Source organism: Acanthopagrus latus, chromosome 7 (assembly GCF_904848185.1).
Source record: "Acanthopagrus latus isolate v.2019 chromosome 7, fAcaLat1.1, whole genome shotgun sequence".
Taxonomy (NCBI): Eukaryota; Metazoa; Chordata; class Actinopteri; order Spariformes; family Sparidae; genus Acanthopagrus; species Acanthopagrus latus.
This window is the reverse complement of record NC_051045.1, coordinates 26,525,389-26,548,484: the sequence shown is the minus strand read 5'-3', so window position 1 is coordinate 26,548,484 and position 23,096 is coordinate 26,525,389. Positions and strand designations below refer to the sequence as shown.

At 39.2% G+C, this 23,096-nt stretch overlaps 1 protein-coding gene across 2 annotated transcripts in view; it reads left to right on the top strand.

The window, feature by feature from the left end:
* The window catches only part of lamb2l (laminin, beta 2-like), a 56,346-nt gene that overhangs the window by 2,816 nt on the left and 30,434 nt on the right, over window positions 1-23,096 (top strand). Inside the window, exons 1-3 of one of the 2 annotated variants that reach the window (XM_037103754.1) lie at window positions 7,864-7,884; window positions 10,497-10,570; window positions 22,786-22,955. In XM_037103754.1, coding sequence (XP_036959649.1) covers window positions 10,540-10,570; window positions 22,786-22,955 — 201 coding nt within the window. In that variant the 5' untranslated portion in view covers window positions 7,864-7,884; window positions 10,497-10,539. Of the gene's footprint in view, window positions 1-7,863; window positions 7,885-10,496; window positions 10,571-22,785; window positions 22,956-23,096 lie in introns of those variants that run through there. The other variant, XM_037103755.1, reaches the window with a different exon arrangement.

Genomic DNA, 23,096 nt, shown 5'->3' with positions numbered 1-23,096 from the left:
GTGAGGGGTATTCCCAGGCAAATAAACAGCCTTTACATTTGCAAATGCCATTCCCATTTTCCGTTGATTTCAATGAATGTCATATTGCCAATTCATTTCTTTTCGCCAGCCTATCAAGGTATTTATGCATGTGTATGTGTGGAGGTATGTGTTCCCATGGCCCTTGTAGGCTTAGTCTAGCTTTAATCAGCTCAAGGACCTGGCCTCTCGCCCTGCTGCTTAGATCAGCCCTAACCCTGGAGGGTTAAGAGGATCCACGAGTCGTTTGGACCCCAACTGGTAGAACTGGCCATGTGGGAGAGAGGGACACTGGCTGCTTGTGCTTTCTGTCAATCGACTATAGATTGAACAATATATTCACTTTAATGATATAATTGTGGTGAAATACACAAATACAGGCATAACATACCAAAATATTCTTCTGTGTAATTCTGTGTTGGACTGTATGTCATAAAACATTTTGAACTCCCTCATCCTTATATAGATGACGAAACTTACTTTTAATTGGCATGGGCGTGAGTAGATAATGACAGAATCAACATTTTTAGGTGAACTGCTTCTTTAACTAGTGTCAAGTTCTTTGGCTCCAATGTTTCCTTGGAGGATAGTAAAAACACACTTCAAACCAAGAGTGCCCCTTACATTACCTGGGAAATGGTTGTCGGTAATGTAGGATTTAAGCATGTATTACAGAGCAAAAACAACTGCTCTAGTGTGAGTGCTCAGCTGCTATAACAATAGAGGTACTACTGTCTCTGTTGAAGTTCTCAAATGCAACTTTGTTTTAAAAGCGAAATGATTGATTGAACTGAAATCTCACTAATGATAATTTGGTCTAAGCAGAAAAGCAAACGAGTGCGTCTTTGCAAATGTGGTGTGTGTGTGTGTGTACCTCTGAGCTTGGATAATCTATCAATCTGGAGGCTTCTCCCTGCCGTTGGCCACCTTGCAGTCTCTCAGTGTGTCTTTGATATCTGAGCCTCTGTGAGGTCCTCCGCAGGCTTAGACGCTCATAATCATGTCCCCTGATATAAATCAACCCTTGTTTGCAGCACACTGACAAGAGGGACTGATTACAGCTACGCCTCTTTTTCCTGTCTGTCTCCTTTGCTGCTTCTTCCTGTCTAAACGTCATGTCACTGGGGAATTGGAAAGTTAATATCACTATATAATATAATAATTTCATTATTTGTGGCTATGAGTGACTTTTTGATGGCGGTTTCTTGGTTGGAGGCATAGACTGCAGTGTATTGTTACCGTGCATCTTTTCTGAGGTTGCTAAAACTACCTAAGCTAGCGGTCGGAAAACTTGATCTCTTAAGGGGGGGTTTACCTGGTGTCACAGTGTGTTAGACCATGGATTAAATTTACACTGTAAATTTCTTTAAATGGGACTAAATTATGATATATCTCCCATATAATGAGACAAAAATACATTACATCATGTTTGCATAAAACCCCAACTTCTGTGTGTCATTCACTTTCTCTGTTATGTTTTGTGCAGAAGGGTGGCTGAAAACCTTGGCTTTCATTTTACAACAACAAGGCACAAAAAAAAGACAAGAAAGCATATTTAACTGTTTCCTCCTACAGTCTGATTAACTGCAGTTGGGATTAAATGAAAATCTCTATCTGTGTGCACATGTGCACCATGAAGGGAAATTTACACTGGAAATGGCTGATGAGGTACAAGTGACATCACAGACTGTCTCATCAGTGACAGGAAATTGAATTTCCTTTTAAGTGTTGATGACTACAATTGCCAAATAGATATGTAACCTTCATGTAAGCATTAAAATTCTCAGGACACTGATTGCTGGTCTGCTTTTTGGATTACGTAGTGACACTCTTATATGTTAAACTCCACCAATTTTACACATTAAAGTATGTTTACAGGTCTCAGATAGATGTGAGAAAAGTAGCATAAAGCCTAGTGTGGCTCCAAAGGTTGTTAAATGTATTTGGATAGCTTCCCTTTCAAAACCCGGCACCTACAATACCCAGAAGGCCAGCGAGTGACATCACTGGAAGAACTTAACAGATTACACGCAGCTTCCTCTGGGGCCACAAAGGACTTTATACTTTACATTTAGGATTTACATATATCTTATTGAAATAAAATACAGATCAGCTGAAATACTGAATCTTATCTGACGAATTTAATGAATAAAACTGATTTTAACAACACTTTATTTGCAGAGAGGTTCACTAACTCAGATGTTACAGAAATGGTTTCCTGGAGTGTGGCCTTGACTGAAGCTGTGCCTCGCTAATCTGCACGTTAATGTCTTCCTCCACACAATTTAACACTGAGCCACAACCTCAGAGCTGTCCCGCTCACCTCCACCTCTCACCCGCTGATTCTCTGGCTTTCTAGTCCAAACATGAATGTGGTGATTGTGTTGGTTAGTGTTTGCCTGCACCGAATCTAACCACCTTAAAGACTTCTCACTGGCTACTGTCTGGTCATGCCCTCAAGTGAGCCTTTTGTCAGTGTCTCGGGTGTGTCCTTCTTTAGTTAAAGAATCTGATGTAGTAAAATGTGGTAAATCACTGAACACCCTGAATAACAATACTGATTTCAGAATTCTGTTTGGTTGCGCCTAACATGAGCAAAAATCAAACAGTAATGCTTGTGTATGAAAGGGAATGCACATCCACTTTCTGCTGTACATGTGTACATAGGTGGTGTGGATCAAAGGCTAGCTACACCCAGCAGAACATGGTTTAAGGTTTGCCTTGACTTCATGGTCAATGACAGCAGTGCGTCTTGCAGTAATTTAATTTAACCCTCTCTCTATTGAGATTCATCTTTGATGATAATCCGTCTTTCACTGTAAAATGAATGAAGTAAATCTCTAGACAGTATTATGAGATTTACCTTGGCTCCACTGTGTGAAGTAGATTAGGAAGCTGTTCCTTGTTTGACGCTACTTTTAAATTAAGTATCATACTTGAAGATGTGCCTGGGTGGTCTGTTTCTATCAAATCAAGCAGATAGTTGTTGACTTGAAGATAATTAATTGTTTGTTATTAATTGTTGTCAATGATAATTGTTTCTTCAGAGATTTTAAAATGTATTAGTCTGTACCAGAGCTACCCTCTTACCCATCAGAGCAACACTAAGAATCTTAACAGCCTTACTGTTTCACTAAACAGTTTTCCCACAAGTTACGTTGTTTTCACCATTCTTGGTTGAAAGGTAGGGCAGTGTTTACCTTGATGGTACCTTGATCCATATCATTTCATAAAGTCTGTGCAATTATCACCTAAATCAAGGAGTCACATACATTGTGGCCTCAAGGTATGTTATAGTGATTTATGATTGCTTTGACTAATTATTGACACTGAACTGCAGATGTGCCGACATGAATCAAGAGTATCAGAAAAATAAATCCCGGTTTTATTCTTAAAATGGATCATGCAATTCTGAGTTTTGCATATAGTATGAAAGCACAGAATTTAAAGGAGTGATATTAGCAAAGCATTTCCATTCCACATGTGTAGAGAGTTGTACATTATATGGTGACAGTCTGGAAAGTCAGCATTTTAGAGAGATGTAGCCCAAAATACTAACAGGCAGGGTTCAAATAAAACTTTTATTGAGCAGCCAAATGGCTAGTTAATTTTCAGATTTTACCAGACACTCAATAGATTACCATTTTGTTACAGTTACAGTGTAATTATAGTTAAACATTGTCTCCCAATAATTGTCAAAGGTATTAGTGTTGATTGTCATTTTTTTTAAATGTAATTTGCCCATTGAATTGGTTTTGCTGAACAGTGAAACAGTATTCAAAGCTGGAATTTTCTTTCTGACAATTAGGCAGCATGTTGAAGTGTCCTTGAGCAAGATACTGAATGCCAGCTTGCTCCTGATGTGCAGTTGGCACCTTGCATGTAAGCCACTGCAATCAGTGAAGGGCCCTGTGATGAGCTGGCGACTTTTCCAGGTGTGTACACTGCCCTCGCCCAGAGACAGCTGGGATTGGCTCCAGCAAAAAACCCCGCAACCCATAAAAGGGATAAAGCGGTCACAGACAATGGATGAATGGACAATTAGGCAGAGTTCAACTGAGCAGTGCTGAAAAGTATTTAATATCTACAGTATGAAATCTTTTCAGAGTCTGCTTTCACAGGGTTGTTTGTTCTCTGGCTACAGTGGGATGTTTTTTTAATCAAAGGTTAGTTTTAAACCAGGAGTCTAATTGAGTGCATTTAACCATTTCTTTTCTTTCTTTATCATTTCTTTATGAGAGCAGTGTTTCCCAAACACTGACTAATTTGTGGCAGCACGCCACAGAATCAACACCAACCACCATATATTTCATTTTCATTTTAAATGTTTTGTTCTTTTTTAAATGCTATTTAAAATGCAGCTCATCCATTCAGCTGCATTTCCCCATGAGCGAACCTCCATGAGTTCATCTGGATGATCTGATCCCATTACATTACCAGTCCGGCCTTGATTTATAATACTGCAGAAACAGAGTATCAAGCTGCAGCCTTTGGCAGAGTGTTGGGTAGCTCAGCCAGTCATTTGATGTGTACATAGAGTCAGACAAACACAGAGTCTGGCTTATCATGTTATTGAGTTCAAGGATATGGGAGCCTGGGATTGTTTGGACTAGTTTCTCAAGATTTCTTGCCTTTGTCTGACCCTATCGCAGACATTATAGTGGTAGCACTGAACTTTCTGCAGGTTTCCTCGTATCTTGTTGTCGTGAATCTGTGTGCGTGTGTATGTGTTGCATCAAAGGTCATGCCCCATGTTTGAGATGAAATGTTAGCATTTTCATAAAAAACATGAAACTGTCTACCTCTCTGTTTCAGTAGCCAGAAATGATACAATTTATAACATCAAAAACTGTTCAAGTGAATAGTTAATGGTAAATTTAATTACATTGCGAAAAGGAAATCACAGTATTTGTGAGCTCAGGCTAGAATTAATAATATTGTTTGTTTCTTGCATGTTGTGTAAGGTTTTAAGAGTTCAATTCTTTAATTCATCAACCCTGACAGAAAAGTGACAGTGAAGTAGAACAATAATCAATATGACTATAGCAATTGAACTTGTAAGGAATGTGAAACACAAAGTAAATACTTACAAATATTTACTTCAAAAATACATTTGTTTGATTATCGAACATGACTGCGAGCAGGCATTGTTTACACCTTGTGAGTCTGTGTGTCCTCATGGCAAAATGTGGTACCGGTAACATAGCATCCAATAAACAGACCACAGAACTTTATTATAATAATTCAAGCCTCGACAAAATCTACACCCTGTGATTTATACACATACGTGTTGACCTCGACAATCCGACTGCATTTTATCACGAACTTGCAACTTGTATTCCGGTGTAAATCAGTGCATTTACATGCACAGCTTAGTCGGATTACAGCCATAGTTCGACTATGCTACTCGACTTATGTCATACCCCGGTCCGATCTGATCCAATGGAACGTAAACACGCAGGAGTAATGCGACTATCAATCGAATAATCTAGGCATTTTAATCCGACTATGAGAAATCCGATCTGGTCCCATTTTAGTCAGACTAAGGTGTATACATGCATCTTAAAAATCCAATCATAGTCGGACTAACCCAGTAATTTGGTTTTCTTGAGTGTCATGTAAACGAGTGACACAGAGTAAGACACCCCCCCATCGAGAGATCAAGTTTGCAGACCGCTAGCTCACGTAGTTTTAGCAACCTCAGAAATGACCGCACGATAACAATACGTTGCAGTATACGCCTCCACCAGTAAAAAAACACAAATGACGCTCAGAACAGCACCAAACTCTAGCAACAGTACAAATCGGGTGGCAGCAGGTGTGTGTGTGTGTGTGTGTGTGTGTGTGTGTGTGTGTGTGTGTGTTTGGGAGAGATACGTGAGTGAAAGAGAGATGTAGCGTGAACAGGGAAAGGAAATGCAGCTGAACTAATACGCAATGTTTTTAAATAGTGTAAAAAAAACAACCCAAAAAACAAAACGCAATATGTAACGGTCAGTGTTGTGTGGGAATACTGAAGTACTCATGTAATAATTCAGTAATGGCTAGTTAGTACTCATGGGTCACAATGTCACTGCATTCACTGATAACCTCCCACCTGAACACCTTATGATCATTATAATCCTATATCACTCAGTAGTTGGGGAAAGTAAAATGGCCGCCATGGCTTTCACAAAGCGTATTTGTAATGGCTAACCTGGTACAGTGTGACCCTCCTCCTCTAAATTAGATCAATTTTACAGTTGTTTATTTACTAATCATCTGGATACCTGCCTGCTCGTGAAGTTTAGCGTCGCTGAATATATGAGGATAGACTTGCAGTATTACTTTTCAGTGTATTTGAAATCATTAATTTCTCATTCTTTTCAGTCTTGGGATAGCAGTCCTTTTGGAGAGATCATAATTGAGTCGCTCAAATGTCTCAGTCAGAAGTGAAAATGAAATTAGCAAGTACAAAAGAGAGCGAATGAGACTGCAGTTATGGAAATGACTTCCGAATGCTACCAGTCAATGAAGTCGATGCAACATGTGCATTGAGCTATAGAAGCTGAGATTTGCACCTCTCTTTGTCCCTCTTCAGCAGAGGTCAGAGGTCACATCACCAGAGAGCTGTGAATGTGTAGCTGCTTTGTTCTCTCCTTCAGTTTTTTTTTATTTGTCTAGCCTAAATTACACACATGCATGCACATAACCCACACATATCTAACATGGCACAAACACGCCCCCTCCACTCCTTTCTTTTTCTCCTCTGTAGTCATAGCACCAGTCGTTTCAACCTTGTACATTTCTGAATAGAGCTGGCCTCCACTTCCTCCACTAGTTGATTTCTAACATCTCTTGTTTTTTAGTCTAAATGGTGTTGACAAGTATAAAACAGGGGCAAATTCCCTGATGAATCCCAGTCTAATTGTTAGTGAATTTCCTGAAGTCTCTGTTAGTTGCCTGGCAGTTGTTTAGAAAAAAGAAATTGTTTGACACATGGCGTGTCTTAAAATGACAAATAGTTATTTTTATACTTTGGTTTGTGTGTGAATTTAACAAACAAAACATAACATGTTAATAATTGAGCTGGAGAGGTGCTGGTTCCATCTGTTGGCCAGCTCCTCTTGCTAAGTTCAATAGAAGTGGTGGTGCATGGTTGTGCGATGGAGTGGGCAGTGGTGGTGCTGCACTGAGGTTCTGTGGCCTAGTTTACCACAGAGAGCTCTCCATCACTGTCACTGTCACTGTCTGTCCTTCTTTGCTCATTCTTTTCTCCAGCACATTCTCTACTTCTTCCATCCACCATTATCTCTCTTCCTTGCTTAACTCTCTCTCTCTCTCCCTCTCTTTTTTTTCTGTCTCTCTCTCTCTGGCCTCCTCCCTGCCTCTCTCACCCTTCACTCTCACCCAGTGTCCAGAAGAAAGGGGTGGTGCATTCCAAAAGCCTGGAGACCATTCCCCTCTTTCAGCCAGTGGCCCACAGAGTGACAGAGGAATTAGAATAAGAATAGCTGCCCATTCACCCCAGTGCCCCAGTGACGAGCTGGAGGGAGCGAGGGAGGGCGAAACAGAGGGAGCCGGAGGGAGGACGGGAATGAAGGGGGGTCCCGCACACATTCTGCGTTCCCATTGGTCGGCGGCGTTCCCTCTGTTTTTACATCGCTGCCGTCAGTTGTGCTTTCAAGTTTGTTTTACACATTCTGGCGCACATACAGACCACACATGTGCATGCACGCGTAAATACACACATTGGGGTCCAGGGCCTGAACACGTGCACACTCGGATACAGGAATCTACACACACATACACACTGTCAGACTGAATTGGCCTGCAGAGACAGTGTGAGCACGCAGTGCAGAGGAGAGTGAGGTGACCTGTGGCTGTGTGAGTATGAAGCTACAGTCATTTAATGCTAATGATGGATCGATAATGTTGTGGATTGGTTGTTTTCTTAGTGCTTCACATATTTAACATCAGCTGAAGTACTCTATATTTTTGTGTTTGTTTGGTGGATTATTCTTGTTGTGAGGATTTTAGAATAAAATGTGACTTTGTGTTGTTACCACCTCCTCCTCCTCCACCTGGAGGTCGTTGTTAAACTTGTTTAATTATATAGCTGGCAAAATGTAACAATAGTGTAGTAGTTTAACAGTGCAGCAGGCAATTATTCATTACCTTAAAAAAGGAGCTTGTGGAGTAATATACAGGTAATTCAAATTGTACAATAATTGTTGCTTTTAAAGATCACAATTGCTCATCTTCATGTCTCTGGGTCTATTTTAGATCTCATTAAGTGTAAAATAAATTGTTTTGTGCATTGTAATCTTCTTGCTTTAAATTAGTCACAAAGAGGTTTCACAATTCTTTAGAGGTCTCTCCACTCAGACTCAGATTTGACACTGAGTGCCCACTATGAAGCAGGGCTGTAGAGGTGAAGCCATCTTGTCTTATCTGAATTAATCTATAGCGAGTCCACAAGAGCACAGATGGATGGAAAAATTTACTTATATTCTCAACCTCCAAACCTGTATTGATTCAAACACAATTCATATGGTCTTCGTTGTAGGGAAAATAGCAAAGAGAACACAACACAATTAAATGTACAAAAGAGAGCACTCAGTTTTATCAGTGCACAAATTTCCTGCTGTGGGTGAAATATTACTGACATGAGTATAATCAAATATAAATGATTGCTAGTTTAACTTATTGTATTGAAATATATGTCAATAATTTACAACAGGTTTAAGAATGCTGTTTTGAACTTGTAGGCTAATAGGAATATCCATTTAAAATAGATGAAACCTTAACAGTTCTTAACAGCACGCAAAAGCATTGAAGTTTCTCCCACTTGACCAGCTCTAAAGTTCCCCCCAGCTCACAGAGTTTGCATTGTGATGGCTTTACAGACTTTTGAATCTTTTTTCTTGGCTAAATCTTCATGAATCATAAATTCATAATAGGGGTCATAGTCATAGTCAACATAGTCATAATAGAGCTCATTTGCAGTTAGAGTTGTTCTGTTTTAAAGACGTCTATTTAAAAATCTTGCTGTATGAAATAAATGCTTGATGGCTGCGGGGGAATTTTTTGTTTGTCGCAAACTTTTTCATTCTGCTATTTGTCATAGCTTGTGTCTTCGCTCTCTTTCCCCCTCTAAAATATCAAATGCCTCGGTTCTACTCATCGGACAGTGCATTAAGCAGCACTTGAACTACTGTTATGTATAGCAGTTGTAGATGGACAACTATATGTAATGAGTGGGGAATATACAAGCAATGGAGTTTATATTCAAGCTAACTTCAGCCATCAGGTCTAAGTGCTATATCATAGGCACCTGGACTTGAAGTTCAGTTGCCTACCTGGATGACTGTGGACCTTCATCAACATCAGGCTACATTCAGCCAGCATTTCTTAAGCTAAGAAAAACATCCTTGTTTTCAGCCGTGTGACATAGCAGTTTTACCTTAGGACCAGTCAGTGTGGGGTTGGCATGTCTGAACAGCATAATGTAAACATTAGCAAGGACCACAAGTAAAACATGTTTTGTATGAATAGTGATAAAGTGAAAGGTATTGTCGTTCCTCATACCTGAAGTTAATATTAGCATACAGCAGCTGCTTTACACAAGAAGTTGGGATATAAGTTCATTGAGACTGTTCTGTGGTATTTGAATCTCAATGTCAAGAAAACAAATAGCCTTTTATGGTTGCAGTCAAAACTTAATACACATATGAATACATTGAAGTGAACGTTGAGATGTTGTAGGGTCCCTTCCTAGTGCCTCAGCCTTTGAGAGTGTCAGTGTGGTGCCACATTGACCTCTCTATGCTAAGCTGCTTGCTTTCCAGCGGAGACCTATTTTAAATCACCTGAATTAGTGTGTAAGGTTAAACTGTTTGACAAATGATTTAAAACTGAATATGTTTGATTTGTCACTTATCATACAACATAGCAGTTCTCCTTCTGACAAAAATGTCTGATGTCAGCTGAAAAAGCAATCCTGGCTGTGAAGTCTTTCACGAAGTCTGTCGTCTTTCCTTCCTGTAACCACTTTCACTTGTCTCAGTGGTCAGAGATGAACAGTGTGTGTTCTGGCTTGTCAATATGTGTGCTGACACACAAACACACATACACAGTGCTCTGTCCTATTCAGTGAGCAGATCTCTGTGTTTGCGCAGCCTGTGTATACAAGAGGTCTTTTCTTCCCTCTGTGTCACAACACAATCAAGACACCTCGGCCTCTTAGAAAAACTTTGAACTACAATACAAAAGCTTAAGCGCATTATAGTATTTATTATATTTACTGTAAACAAACAATAGGATTATCAAGACCTGTAAAAGTTTCTGTTTTTATATCTGACAATAGTAGATTAAAGGTAACGGAACGGTCATGGAAACAATCACCTCCAGTTTCTGGGAAATGTACTATCAATTTTGAGAAATTAAAGCACAACACTTGAACACTTTCTCAAATGATTTGTGACTGTTTGTTACAGCCAGAGCCTGGCGTCCAAGCTTCCAGGCACCCCACTGCCCATCATGGCTGTCTATCTGAGCCTCTTCATGCTGGGTGAGTAGAAGTCATAGATCAGTTTTGTTTTTTTTGGTGTAGGGATGCTGTCACATCTCATACCTTGGGGCTGAGACCACCTGAAAATGAGCCTTTATTTTGATTCCAGATTGACTCAAATGTAATGTTAAAACTGTTGCTGAATGTGAACCAACACGACTCACTAAATAAATCGATAAATACAAGAATAAACATTTCTTTTAAACACCACAATCATGCAAACACAAGCTTGCATGTGTTGAATTCATTTTTGTGTGATACAATACAAGATTAATTTTCTTTTGTGTTTTTGAGTTATTATTTACTCTTAGGATGTGAAGAGATTTTATACAAATATGACAAAAGATGGCTCTAAAATAAATTACAAAACTGTACTTTTAAGATTACATGAAAACTAAGATCATTTGGTTACCCTGGTGATATGGCCATCAGCAGGTGGGTAAAGGGACCTTCCTAGGTTAAAACAGCAGTGTGTTGTGCTCTTGTTCTACTCCATACACAGTGTAGCAATACGATTACACAATTTTATTTTTTAAAAGAGAGATCTTGCTGCTGCCTTTGGATATCATGTAATAGTAAAGACATTTGAAAGCATGTCTAAGTAAAAATATCAACATCATCACATAGAGACTAGTGCTACACTTGTTGCACTTTGTGACTCACTCGTCAGTCCCTCCTCAGTGTTGCAGCAACAACAGGGTTGACTGTAAAATGTGTTAATTATTACTGAAGCCACTGTGAACAGACTTTCTCATCATAAGGTGTGTCCTGTTATTACCTCAGTAGAGTCACAGCAGATGGAAATCCTCACACCTCATGTTCTTTCCCTGTACATTGTCATTCAGTCTAATCTATCATTATTTCATGCACAATAATCACAGGATTGAACTGTGACCACAGATGTTTGTTCTGGATTGTGTTTACTTCAGGGAACAGGAAGTAAAAAGTTTTAAGTGACAATTTAACTCTCCTTCGCTAAGTTGGTGCCACCTTTCTGTCCAGTCAAAATGAAGGGGTGACCCTAAATGATAATAATAATTATGTCATACTTGATTTGCCACAAAACAGAGGAGAATAACATTACACTGCTTCTTCAGTGACATTTCAGCAATGTGGTTGCTTTTGTCCAAGTTATCCTAAGTTATGTCTCGACACATTTCTTTCTGCGACATCCCCCGAAAAACTACTTTAACCACTTAAAGTCAAAGTCAACTTGCCCAAACTGAAAGTTTTCTAAATATTTACCTTGTTATGATCATTTGGAGTTGTAAATTGAAAGTATTAGCATTCAGTAGTTTTACCTCAAAAGGCTACTAAGTTGAGGTACTTCAGTACATTTATGTTAAACTTTAATGTTGTCACATTAAATGTCAGTTCTCTGTTTAATGTTTAATAGTCCTGCTGTGCACTTAACCTGAGCTCCTTCAGCTCTTTTAGCTCTTTCAGCTCCATTAGCTCCTGCCGATTTCTACAAAGGTTTGTTGGTTTGTTGGTGTCCCTGAAATTTCAGTAAGATTTCCATTCATCCCAAACATATTAACTATCATCCCCGTCATGATGACATAATCGGGCTGTAAGATTATGCACATACAGAGTAGGGTGAGGCCATGGTTTTATTTTGGTATGAGCAAGAGCTGCCCATCAATGTACAGTTTGTCCATCTCCATGTACGCTCACCTATTATTTATTTCTGCTGTCTCCTTTAAGACTGGGTTCAGTACTTTGCAGTGCTTTTTTTTCTTAAAGTTGAAACTGATCAAGACCAAATTTACTTCTTTGAATTCATTCCTATGACTAGGTATTTCTGTTGAAAATGTGTGTACTTTCCAGTGATTGGTCAGGGTCCCTTGGTTGAACTTTCAATGATATGTTTAACTCTTAATTATGATAGTTATATTATTTACGTTGCCCTTTTGAAGTTTAAGGTGAGTTTATTTTAAGTCTTTGTTGATCTTTGTCTCAGGGTTGTTGGGTGCATTACCAGGAATACAGGAGAAAATCTCATTTTAAGATTAAGTTGCTATTTATGCTTTCAGTTTGGAAGTCCATGATCGTTTCTTTAGTGATGTTGTTCTTGACATTCTTTGACACAGTCTGTTTGGTTAGAGTTTTAATGCATGGTGACTATAATGTGACTGATGTCAAATTCAAAAGTAGATTTGAAGGAGATTTTTTCACTTCTTCATGAAGCAACACAGGAAGATACAGTTTTCTTGCCTCAGCGATATCCGTGGTTTGAGGCATTATGCTTTCGGGTTGTCCATCCATCCCATCCTTGTGAATGTGAAATCTCAGACGTGTATTGAGAAAATTTGGCCAATTTAAAACAAATTTCCGATTGGATTAGATTTTGGTGGTCAATGATAATTATATTTTTTCTTTAGGAAAGTTTGGTGCATGTGGTGTTGCCATGGTTGGAGTCCATGTTGTTGATGGTGGAAGCCATAAATACAGACTTTCAAGTTAAATAAATCTGCTACTGCAAAGGCAATCAGTTCTGCATAAAATGCAGGCGATTAATTCTGTTCTCTTCAAATTTTAGTCAGTGGAATATAATTGTATGAAACATCTGGGCTTGCTGCCTCCTGCTGGAAACAGGCTGCCACTATGTTCAGTTTCACCTCTGAATTCTGTTTTTCTCGATACTCACACGCTTATTTATAATTTTGAAAAAGCAATGGTCAATGGGCAAACTCAACTAGCATGGACTCTGTCATTCTGTCTATGCTGTCAGAATTAAACATTTATTTTCCCACAATTGAATACCTAAATTCAGTCTTAGGTGCAAATCCCTGTTGGTGCAGATGTTTAAAAAGTTGGGACTGTCCCATTATCACCATACATCACACTATCATAAAGTTGTCCACTGAAGCATTAGCCCTTTTCACAAAGACACGCCGCATAATCTCTGCAGCGGAGCTTCACCGGTTCTCTGCCTTTGTTTGTTTACACAGAACCAAGCAGCTCCGGCGTAAAGCCCCACTGGTATGTAATTCATACAGCAAGCCAGCGCTGTGGATCCAAAAGAGGTGTGACAGCACGCGTCATGATGATGACGTCTGTGTGTTTCCCCTGGTATCCTCCTATTAACCTAAACATGTATCCACTGACTGTTCATAGTCATATGGATGCTGTTATAATGTTTTGTAATTTAGATCCTAACCCATCATGCATCCTGGAAAGTGACAGTTATGTTTTTTCACTCTAAATTCCATAATTAGATAATTGCTGTCAGTAACAGAATACTTTCTGTCTCTGTCGTGGGAAGGGAGGCTGTTTTCTAACCACACCTGCTGTCAAGTATTTACAGTTGTTGCGATGTGCAACAGCCTTCTAGCAACAGAACAGCTCATTCAAGCTCATGATCTTTGAGCTCTTGTGGTCATGCAAATGCAGGTTTATTAGTTCAACTTGTAGGATGTGGAAACTCTGCGAGAACCTGGGGTATTTGTGGAATGTGTAGTAAAAGATGGACTACTGACAGCAGCGCTGGATCTGAGGCAGAATGGGTTAATTGGTGACTGAGGGGAATTTTTGAAAAGGGCCGTGCACACACCCACACAAACACACACACAAATGTGCTTTGTTTAACTGTTTTGGTGTTTTGGCTTCTCAAGAGACTTTATAGGGATTTTATAAAGTCTTGTCTTTAACTTTAGCCTCCCACACACACTGACATGGGGACTAGTTATTATACACACAGGTATCTGGGTCAGTCTCTATGTTAATTATTAACTGAATGAAGACTATATTCGTGTGTTAGGGTTGGAAACTGCCAACTTAAAGCTGCAGTCTGGAGGTTTGAGAATAAAGTGGATTTGGCCAGAATATTTGAATGAGCTCAGCTCCCAGGTCCCTCCTTCCCACTCCTCTGTGCATGAGCAGGCTTGTAACCACAGTAACAGAGGAAATCAGATAACCAAGACGCCGCATTCAAAATAACAACAACAACATAAGCCCTGATTGTTCTATTTCTGATCGATACAACTAAATAATAATGATGAGTGCCTCATGCATATCACTGTAGATATCCTGAGTAGCCAACAATATTCCTCACATCGCTCGACAGATTTACCAGCTAATCATAACACGGTGCAACGTCATGCTGCCTTTCTGAAGCATGAGTAACGTAATTTCTCTAAACCAATTCAACCACTTCAGAGCATCCTGAACACAAACTAATGTTATAACTGCCCGGTCACTTTCAAGACACTTTTGCTAATCAGGGACCAGGCAGACAAAGCTAAACACGGGAGTTAGCATACAAACTAACAAGCTAGATTTAGCAACAAGCTACGTAGCTCGACTGCAACATTGTGTGGTGATATACGCTGTTGCGAGAATTACTGTAACTGCCGCCATCATAGCCTTGTGGTTAAAACACAGAATTAAAGCTGGCTTTATACCTCCGGATCCGGACGAAATTCGTCCGTCCTTACCAAACGCTCCGTATTGCTCCGTTTCGTTTCTCTGACGGATGAAACGACCTCCGGATATGGACGAAAAGGTTGCAGGCCTTAAATGTATAATAAGCAGTGGTCCTAACTCTGCATCGCTCTTGAGTCCTTACAAATCCCGCAGCTCCCTCCATCTCTGAAATGACACTCCAATATTTATCCTTATTTTCTAACTGGCACAGTCCATTTTTTGTTTTACACTGCTTTTTTGTCAGTTTTCATATTTCTTCTCTTTGATGTGGGCAATGGTGGTGCAGTTTTCTGCTCTGTGGCCTCTCCACCATTGTTTACAGTTTGAGTTTATGCTTGAACCTCTGACCAGGTGAGAGCAGGCTCTGTGCAAGGGAGGGGCACTGCTGAGTACGCACTGCATGAGGAGCGTGTATGCGTACAAGCATGATTGACACTTCTCAGACGCTTCCCTTGGCTCGGATTGGTTGTGTTCAATCAGGAGCGGTGGATTCTTGCCAATCAAATTAGGGTTACTGGGTGGACTCACAGACAGTGGACTTTTTCACAGTTGATCTGTATTTTATTTTACTGTCAGATCGTAATGACAATTTCAACAAACATAACAAAAAAATAGTTATAGACTACAACTTTATGTAATGGTGTGCTGAAATTGGCTCTAGAGCAATACATATTTATCAATGAATGGATCAGTGAAAGAATGAATGGATATATGTGCAGACTAAACAAAACAAATGGCAGCCTTCTTGCAATATTACTTTTTTGCCTTTTAAACCAAAGATTAACTGACTAACCCAACTGTACTGATCAGTTGATGGTGACAGCCACAACCACAATATATTGTTTCAGCATAATACCGACAGGATGTGCAATGTCAAGTAGGACAAATGAACTCAAATAACTCATGCTACAATTTTTGCTGCTTGATACAAAAGTAGAGCTTGCACAGTTCTCATTTTCCATGAATAATCTACAAGAGTCAGTCTGACACAACATAATTAACTCTGATTGAATGGTTCTTGGCAAACCACCAATCACATCACACATCACAATTTATCAAAGCAGTATATATTGCAGAAACCTAAAATATCACAATGACAGTTTTATTCAGTATCAATTGGCACTATTTAATCCTGAGATTTAAAATTGCTTGGGTCCCTAATATGTAAGCATGTGATGAGAAAACACATCAGTGTTGAAGGTTGTCGATGGAAGCTTAATTCAGAGATCAGGAGCTGCTCTAACCTGGTTCACATCATACCTGACAAATTGCACTTTTCAGGTCATATGAAATGGCTCCTTGTCTAAAACCTGCTTTCTGGAAACTGGTGACCCCTTGAAGCTCAGTAGGCCACTTCTGTTTTCACTATACACTAGATCACTAAGCTCTGCATTCACATAACATGGATTCTCTTGCCACTGATATGCAGACGACAATGAACTGTTCCTCTCCTTTCCCCCATCCTCCGACACATTACAATCCGCATCACGGAGGCAGACATCTTTGCTTGGACAACTTTGCATCACCTCAAGCTCAATCATCAACTCCTCTTCATCCCTTTGAAAGATTGTCCTTGCATGGACCTGTCAGTCACTGTCGAGGACGTCACGGTATCATCTTCTTCGACTGCGAGGAACCTGGGGGTAATTTGCGATGACAGAATATCCTATACCACCATCATCACTGCTGTGGCCCGATCCTGCAGATTTTCCTTCCAAAACATTTGCAGGATCCAGCCTTTTCTCACAAAGGATGAAACTGAACTCCTGGTCCAGGCGCTGGTCATCTCCTACATGGACTACTCACTCTTGACTGGACTCCCAGCCTATGTGACAAACCATTGCAGAGTATCCAGAATTCTACAGCGCACCTTCTTTTCAGTCTGCCCCCTCCTCCGTGACCTCCACTGGCTTTCTGTTGCAGCCCACATCAAGTTTAAGACGATGGTACTGGCCTTCATGGCCTCTAAATAGTGGTTGGACTACATGCCCCAGCACAAGCACTAAAACTAAAATCTTAATGTAAACAGAATAGAAGGAACAGTGGAAAGATTTCTGAAATTAAACATCTTTTTCAACTCAGACTGAAAGAGCTTAAACATATTAATCAACCTACAATGATAGTGTGCACAGGGAACACCCTTCGGGCACCTGTTTGAGGTAGAATTCGACTCTTTTAAGATTAAATAAGTCAAAATAGGATAAAGCATGCTCAGACTAGGCTGAAGTAGTTTGAAATAATGACATGAAAGTTCTAATATCTTTAATCGGCTCCTAATTGTTGATATAATATATCATAACAGTGATTCATTCTGTATGCAGCTTAGAAAAGCTATCACAGGGTGTAATGTTTTTGATGATAGATGAGCCCGTTTGTTAAAAGTACTGTTGAACAATTGCAACCTTGACATGTGATCTCTGAGATGTGCAGTGCAGAAACACCTCTAGCTGACGAAACAACAAAAAACCTGGATGTCAGAGCTTGTCAGTCACCATCAATGCTGAATGCTGGATGTGAAAACCCTCTGCATGTTTGCGTACACCACGCTGACACCTGGGAAGGTTTCTCTAATGAATAACATTTTCCACCCTGTTCCTGCATTCCTGCCATAGTCCTATATACTGGAGGGAGATGCTCCAAGGTGTGTTTACATGCATCTCTTCCCCTTTGTTTATCTGTTTTTTTGTGTGTGTGTGTGTGTGTTATATTGCCATGTCCTACACTCTAATCAAATACTAAAGCAGCTGGTGTCAAACAGCATCTGTATGCACTCATTGATGCTCTTGTGCAAAATACACACTATCCTCATTTTGTTTGTCAGGCTCATTTTTCGGTTTGTTTGAATGATTCTCAGCAGGTTCATTATTTTTTTCTCTTGCCTCTTAGGTGTTGTTTTACTGAAAAATATCTTGAAAATTAGAGATCTTATCTTATTGATACTGATGCCTGGGCTTGTGTATTGGCTGATGAAAAGTATATGATATTGATATTGAGTTTGATTGAGCCTTTCAAAGGTCCTCTCCCCTCTGGTGCTACATGTGTGTGATTGTCGTGCTGTATAGTCATCTCAGCACTTAAATTTGTCGGGTCTCATGTTTAAAATGTCTCACAAGCACACTCTAATTGCAACTAATCTGTACAATATATGAATGGAAACTAGGTAGGAATACATTTAGTAGTGCAAATAAAGTCATAAACAAAATGATGAAAGTAATGACAAATGTTTGTTACAAGCATGCATGTAGTACCACTAAATGTGTACAATGCGCACATGAAAATACACATCATGATGTTCTCCAAGCTAGTTGGGACATGTAAGAACCAAGTAAAGGATATGTTTACTACAGCCCACACAGAGAGGGGATGAACAATTCTTTCATGCCTCAGATGTCAGAAGTGTCTTGTGAAAAATGAGGCTCTTTAACAAGTGAGTGTGTGCCTGGATGATGATGATGATGGCTATGGCTTGTAATTATCAACACAAACACCATTCTTTTCTAATGCAGCACAGTCTGAAAGAAAGCTATTAGACAAAGATCTCGTGTAAATGGCCTACATTCCATACATATGTGATCTGTTTAAACTCAAACAACCTCAGTTATTAATTAAGACTGTGGGTAAATTGTGACTACTGAGGGTTACGTGTCGAGACAAGAGTGTTAGAAGACGCTGTCTGGATGTCACTTAAATCACTTGGACTGGGTAACTTCAGTGCATACCATGGTGATAATTGTCTTGATTAACAACCAAAGCAGATTTAGAGCCACAAACCAAAGCAAAGTTAAATCAATAAAGTGGTAATCTGCTGTAGACAAGTGTCTGTAATTCTGATGCTATCTTTTTTAATGCTACAGGGCTTTTTCATAGATTAAATTGTGCCTTGTGTGACATGTTTCCCTGTTAGATTTATTTACTTATTTTTAACTTTGGATTGGCAAATACAAAAGCATTCATCAGAATGAGATGATGGAAATTTAGAAGAAGATGTAAGAATAAAATCTTTCCGATCCAAAGAATGTTGTTATGGATAACAAATCAAGTTAAACCACAACGGCATTCAACTCCAGTTACTTGAGTGAGGAACTTTACTGTGACTTAAAATCACATTAATAGTTAGTCCAAAGTAGGGCTAGGCAATATGAGACTATATCCACCTTACTGAGATTATTCCTGGGCAATATATTGATTATCGTGATATAAGACTATATATGGTCTTAGATTTTGGATATCGTTATATTTTCTTGGTTTAAACGGTGATCTCATTTTCTGAAGGTACCAGACTGGTAGGAGACATTGTTAGTAATTATATCCACATTACTAATGATAATTTATCAATATCTTATTTTGTTAATATTTTCTCAAAGTAACAATATTCATCCATACAATATGGTCACAATATCGATATCAAGGTATTTGGTAAAAATATTGTGAAATGTTTTTGCTGCCCAGTCTCAGCATTTATGAAGCCGAAAATATTGCAATATTATATTTACGCCACATAACCCAGTTCTAACTTGTTTTTGTGTTTATGGCAGGAAGATTTACATCTATGTTCTGTAAATCATGGTGCCTTATCTGAGGCAGCCAGTGAGTGAACCATTGTGTAATGTCATACTTGTTTCCCTGATTTTGTATTCTTGAAGGGCTTGTTTCAATAGAGTGGTGGAACCATTGGGTGTAAATTTCAGCTTTAGAAAAGAAACATTTTTAGTTTTTCTACTTCTCATATGTCTTTATGAATGATATACATTCTTTTTTGCAGCCGTGTATCTTTATATTTGATCCTTGAGTTTCAGTGTTGCAGTGCTGCCTTGTGTTTTATGTTTGACCAGGGTGTGTTTGATCTTATCTACAGTCCACAAGATTGCCTTCCAACTCATTTATGTGCAGTTCTGCATGGGCACGCTAGACATTTGTGCACCTGCCTATACAATGTGTGTAAATACATGTCTCAATTTACTCCGATCCTTTTTTATATTTATGACAAAGTGTACTCGTGCAGTAGAATGAACATTACAGGCTGATGGTGTGCTGGCAGGTTTATCAGCGACAATGTCAGTCAAGCATTGTTAATGTTTCACAGGAATTCAGAAAATCTGTTCAATCTTTTACTTGAACTGGGGCCAAGACTTTTATACACCATTTGTGTGTGTGTGTGTGTGTGTGTGTGTGTGTGTGTGTGTGTGTGTGTGTGTGTGTGTGTGTGTGTGTGTGTGTGTGTGTGTGTGTGTGTGTGAAGGAGGACTGGAGGAGCTGTACTCTGTTATAGCTTCAACAGAGAAAATCTTCTCCTTTATAATAGACTTAGCATGACATATGCACAGAAGTTCTTTTAAAAAGTATTTTAATGATTTTAATGATCATCAGAACAAAATCTATTTTATTGCAAAATGATTGAATTGTACAGACAGTCATTCTTGGATATATGGTCAGCCTTGCCAATACTCTACACCAGATGAAAATTCACCATCATCATCATGATCATCTCATGGACAAGCCAACAACAATGAGATGACATGTCCTGGCTAGGATTTTCACCTTTTTGTCATTAAGCTCCCTAAAACCAGATCTGACTGTCTGAATAAAGTGGTTAAAAGGCTTGATAATAGCCCTGATTTACTCTACACAAGCTCATATAACAACAACAATATTATTATTATTAAAGATATTCAAAGAATTCTGAAATTAATTTGGAAACAGACACTGATCCAGAAAATATTGTATCAGGGATTCACATTATTTTGCATTGAGGATAATTACCTGAGTATATACAAGACCACAATTTACTCAAGAGTTTGATATTGTGGGAATATGTACCTCTTCAAGATACATACTTAAGTTTTTATCCTCCCAAATATGAAAATATGTGTCAGTGAACACTCTCACACTTGGGCTGCACAGGGCACTCGTGTTTTTCGAATGCTTATACTATAGTGTAGTCTGTTGGATGGAGATATGCATTTTAGACAGAGGATGCTTATGATTCCAAATAAGCCAATCCATTTTTTTCCCATCATGCCTCAACGTGTTGCTGCCCGGTTGTTTTGGGAACATCTACTGGATGAAAGCTCCTCCGGTATCTCTGTCAACATCTCTCATCCCGTATCACTCTGTGCACTGCTGATAGTTTTTATGCAGGCACAGAAATAACTTGATTTTCATTTCATATTCCATGTGGTTGAGCACTTTTTCGAACACTAATAAACAGATTTTTTACCTGCTCCCCCACATATTCATCTCCTTCCTTCTCCTTAGTCATCTGTATGGTGAGATCTACAGGACGTGAATTTAAAAATTTCTCTCTGTATTGTGTCATGTACATGCAGTGTAGGCTCTGGTGGTTGGTTTGTAAACTCTGTTATACCCCCTTTCCAAGCCTTCTAAATTTTGTTGTGTCCACATATTTTTTCCATCCATCTTTCAGCTTTTCTTTACCATATTTTATCTTGTTGTTCTTCTCTCTGCCCCTTACTCTTGCTGTCTCTTGCATAACCCTGATGAGGCCTTTTGTTCAGATTCAGTGATGCAGAGAGAGCGTTAACATGGGTGAGGGAGAGAGTTTGAGGGACTAGGGCCAAAACATTTAAAAGCGTTGTAGTTAATGTGCTTCTGCTCACAAGTTCATTATGGCAATTTGTTTCTGGGATGTCAGCAATGTCTTCAAAGTTAAACCATAACAATGATCTTATTATTTATACGACACCATATTTCTGTGTAGCCAGTCCTGCTGTCTATGAGGAGGACTAATTTTACCGTAGATACTCAGGGAACATGTAGAGTTAGCATGGCTCAACACTTTACTATACTGACATCTTTACTCTATAAATTAATTCATTTATTTATTTATCAGTCTACAGACAATGTTACACATCTTTCATTGTATTCATTTCATCTAGCTATGCCAGATGGATCGTGTTACAAAGTGGGAAGAGCAGGCAAACTTGCCTAATTAAAGTGCATGTGAGCAGAAAGTGCTGGTGATGCTGTTGTAAAGTTAAATTTGATCTCTTTCACAGCTGTTCAGTTTAGCTGGTACAGTTGGTATTCATTTCCCTGCAGTTCAGAATGGTTGAAGTCCCCATATTCATATATTTAGAACTAGATACCAAATGCCATTATGGTGCCTATTCAGTCCAATTAGAATTGCTGAGTGGGTGCAAAACAGTTTCCTAGCATCCAAGTTTATGTCTTGGTTATACTGCACGCTGAATATAATCCCGTTACCACTGACATATATCTTTATGCCAGGTTTAAAAGCGTTCTCCTCTTCGCACCACATGTCCTTAACTTAACTTGTGCCTCGGCATCATATACATGAAATAACAGTGGCTGACTGGCCAAGGAATCTAAGCTAAGAAAACTGAGTCTGTCTGAATTTCTGAGTCTGTATTATCACCTCATTAATATTGTAAATATAAAAATTTGGAGTTTGGATTTCTTCTCCAAAATGACATGGTACCCCTTTATATAACAGAAAACACATGGATGCTGGTCCTTTAAATCGTGTGCTTATTTCTTATAAAGTAGTACCAAGAACACTTTGGAAACCTATGAAGCCTAAACACCTTGAATCCAGTGAACATTAACTTGAAGCTATTGCTCATATCCCTCAAGTGATCACTGATAACTTTTAAATGACATGATGTGATTACAATTAGATGTTCTCACTGGATTTCAACACGGCTATGACATCACATTTAAAGTTGATAGTGTGGTGAGTAGGATGATAATTCATGATTATAATAAAATAAAATAAAAAATCCTTTGTTTCTGCCTTCCTCTCGCAGCTCTCAGTGTGATTGGACAGGAGCTCCCATCAGGCCCTCATGGCTGCACGGAAGGAAGCTGTTACCCTGCGACAGGAAACCTTCTAATTGGACGGGGTGTCAACCTATCTGCCACCTCTACTTGCGGCCTGACCGAGCCTGAGCACTATTGCATCGTCAGCCATCTGCAGGTCAGGACTCACATTAACACACATTCAAGATGAGGTTCCATTAGTTACACTTTCAGTGTCCACAGTCCACATTTACTCTATGAGTGCTGGCAACTGATAATGTTGGCTGATTCTGATTTTCCCGTTAGAGCGTCCTGCTAA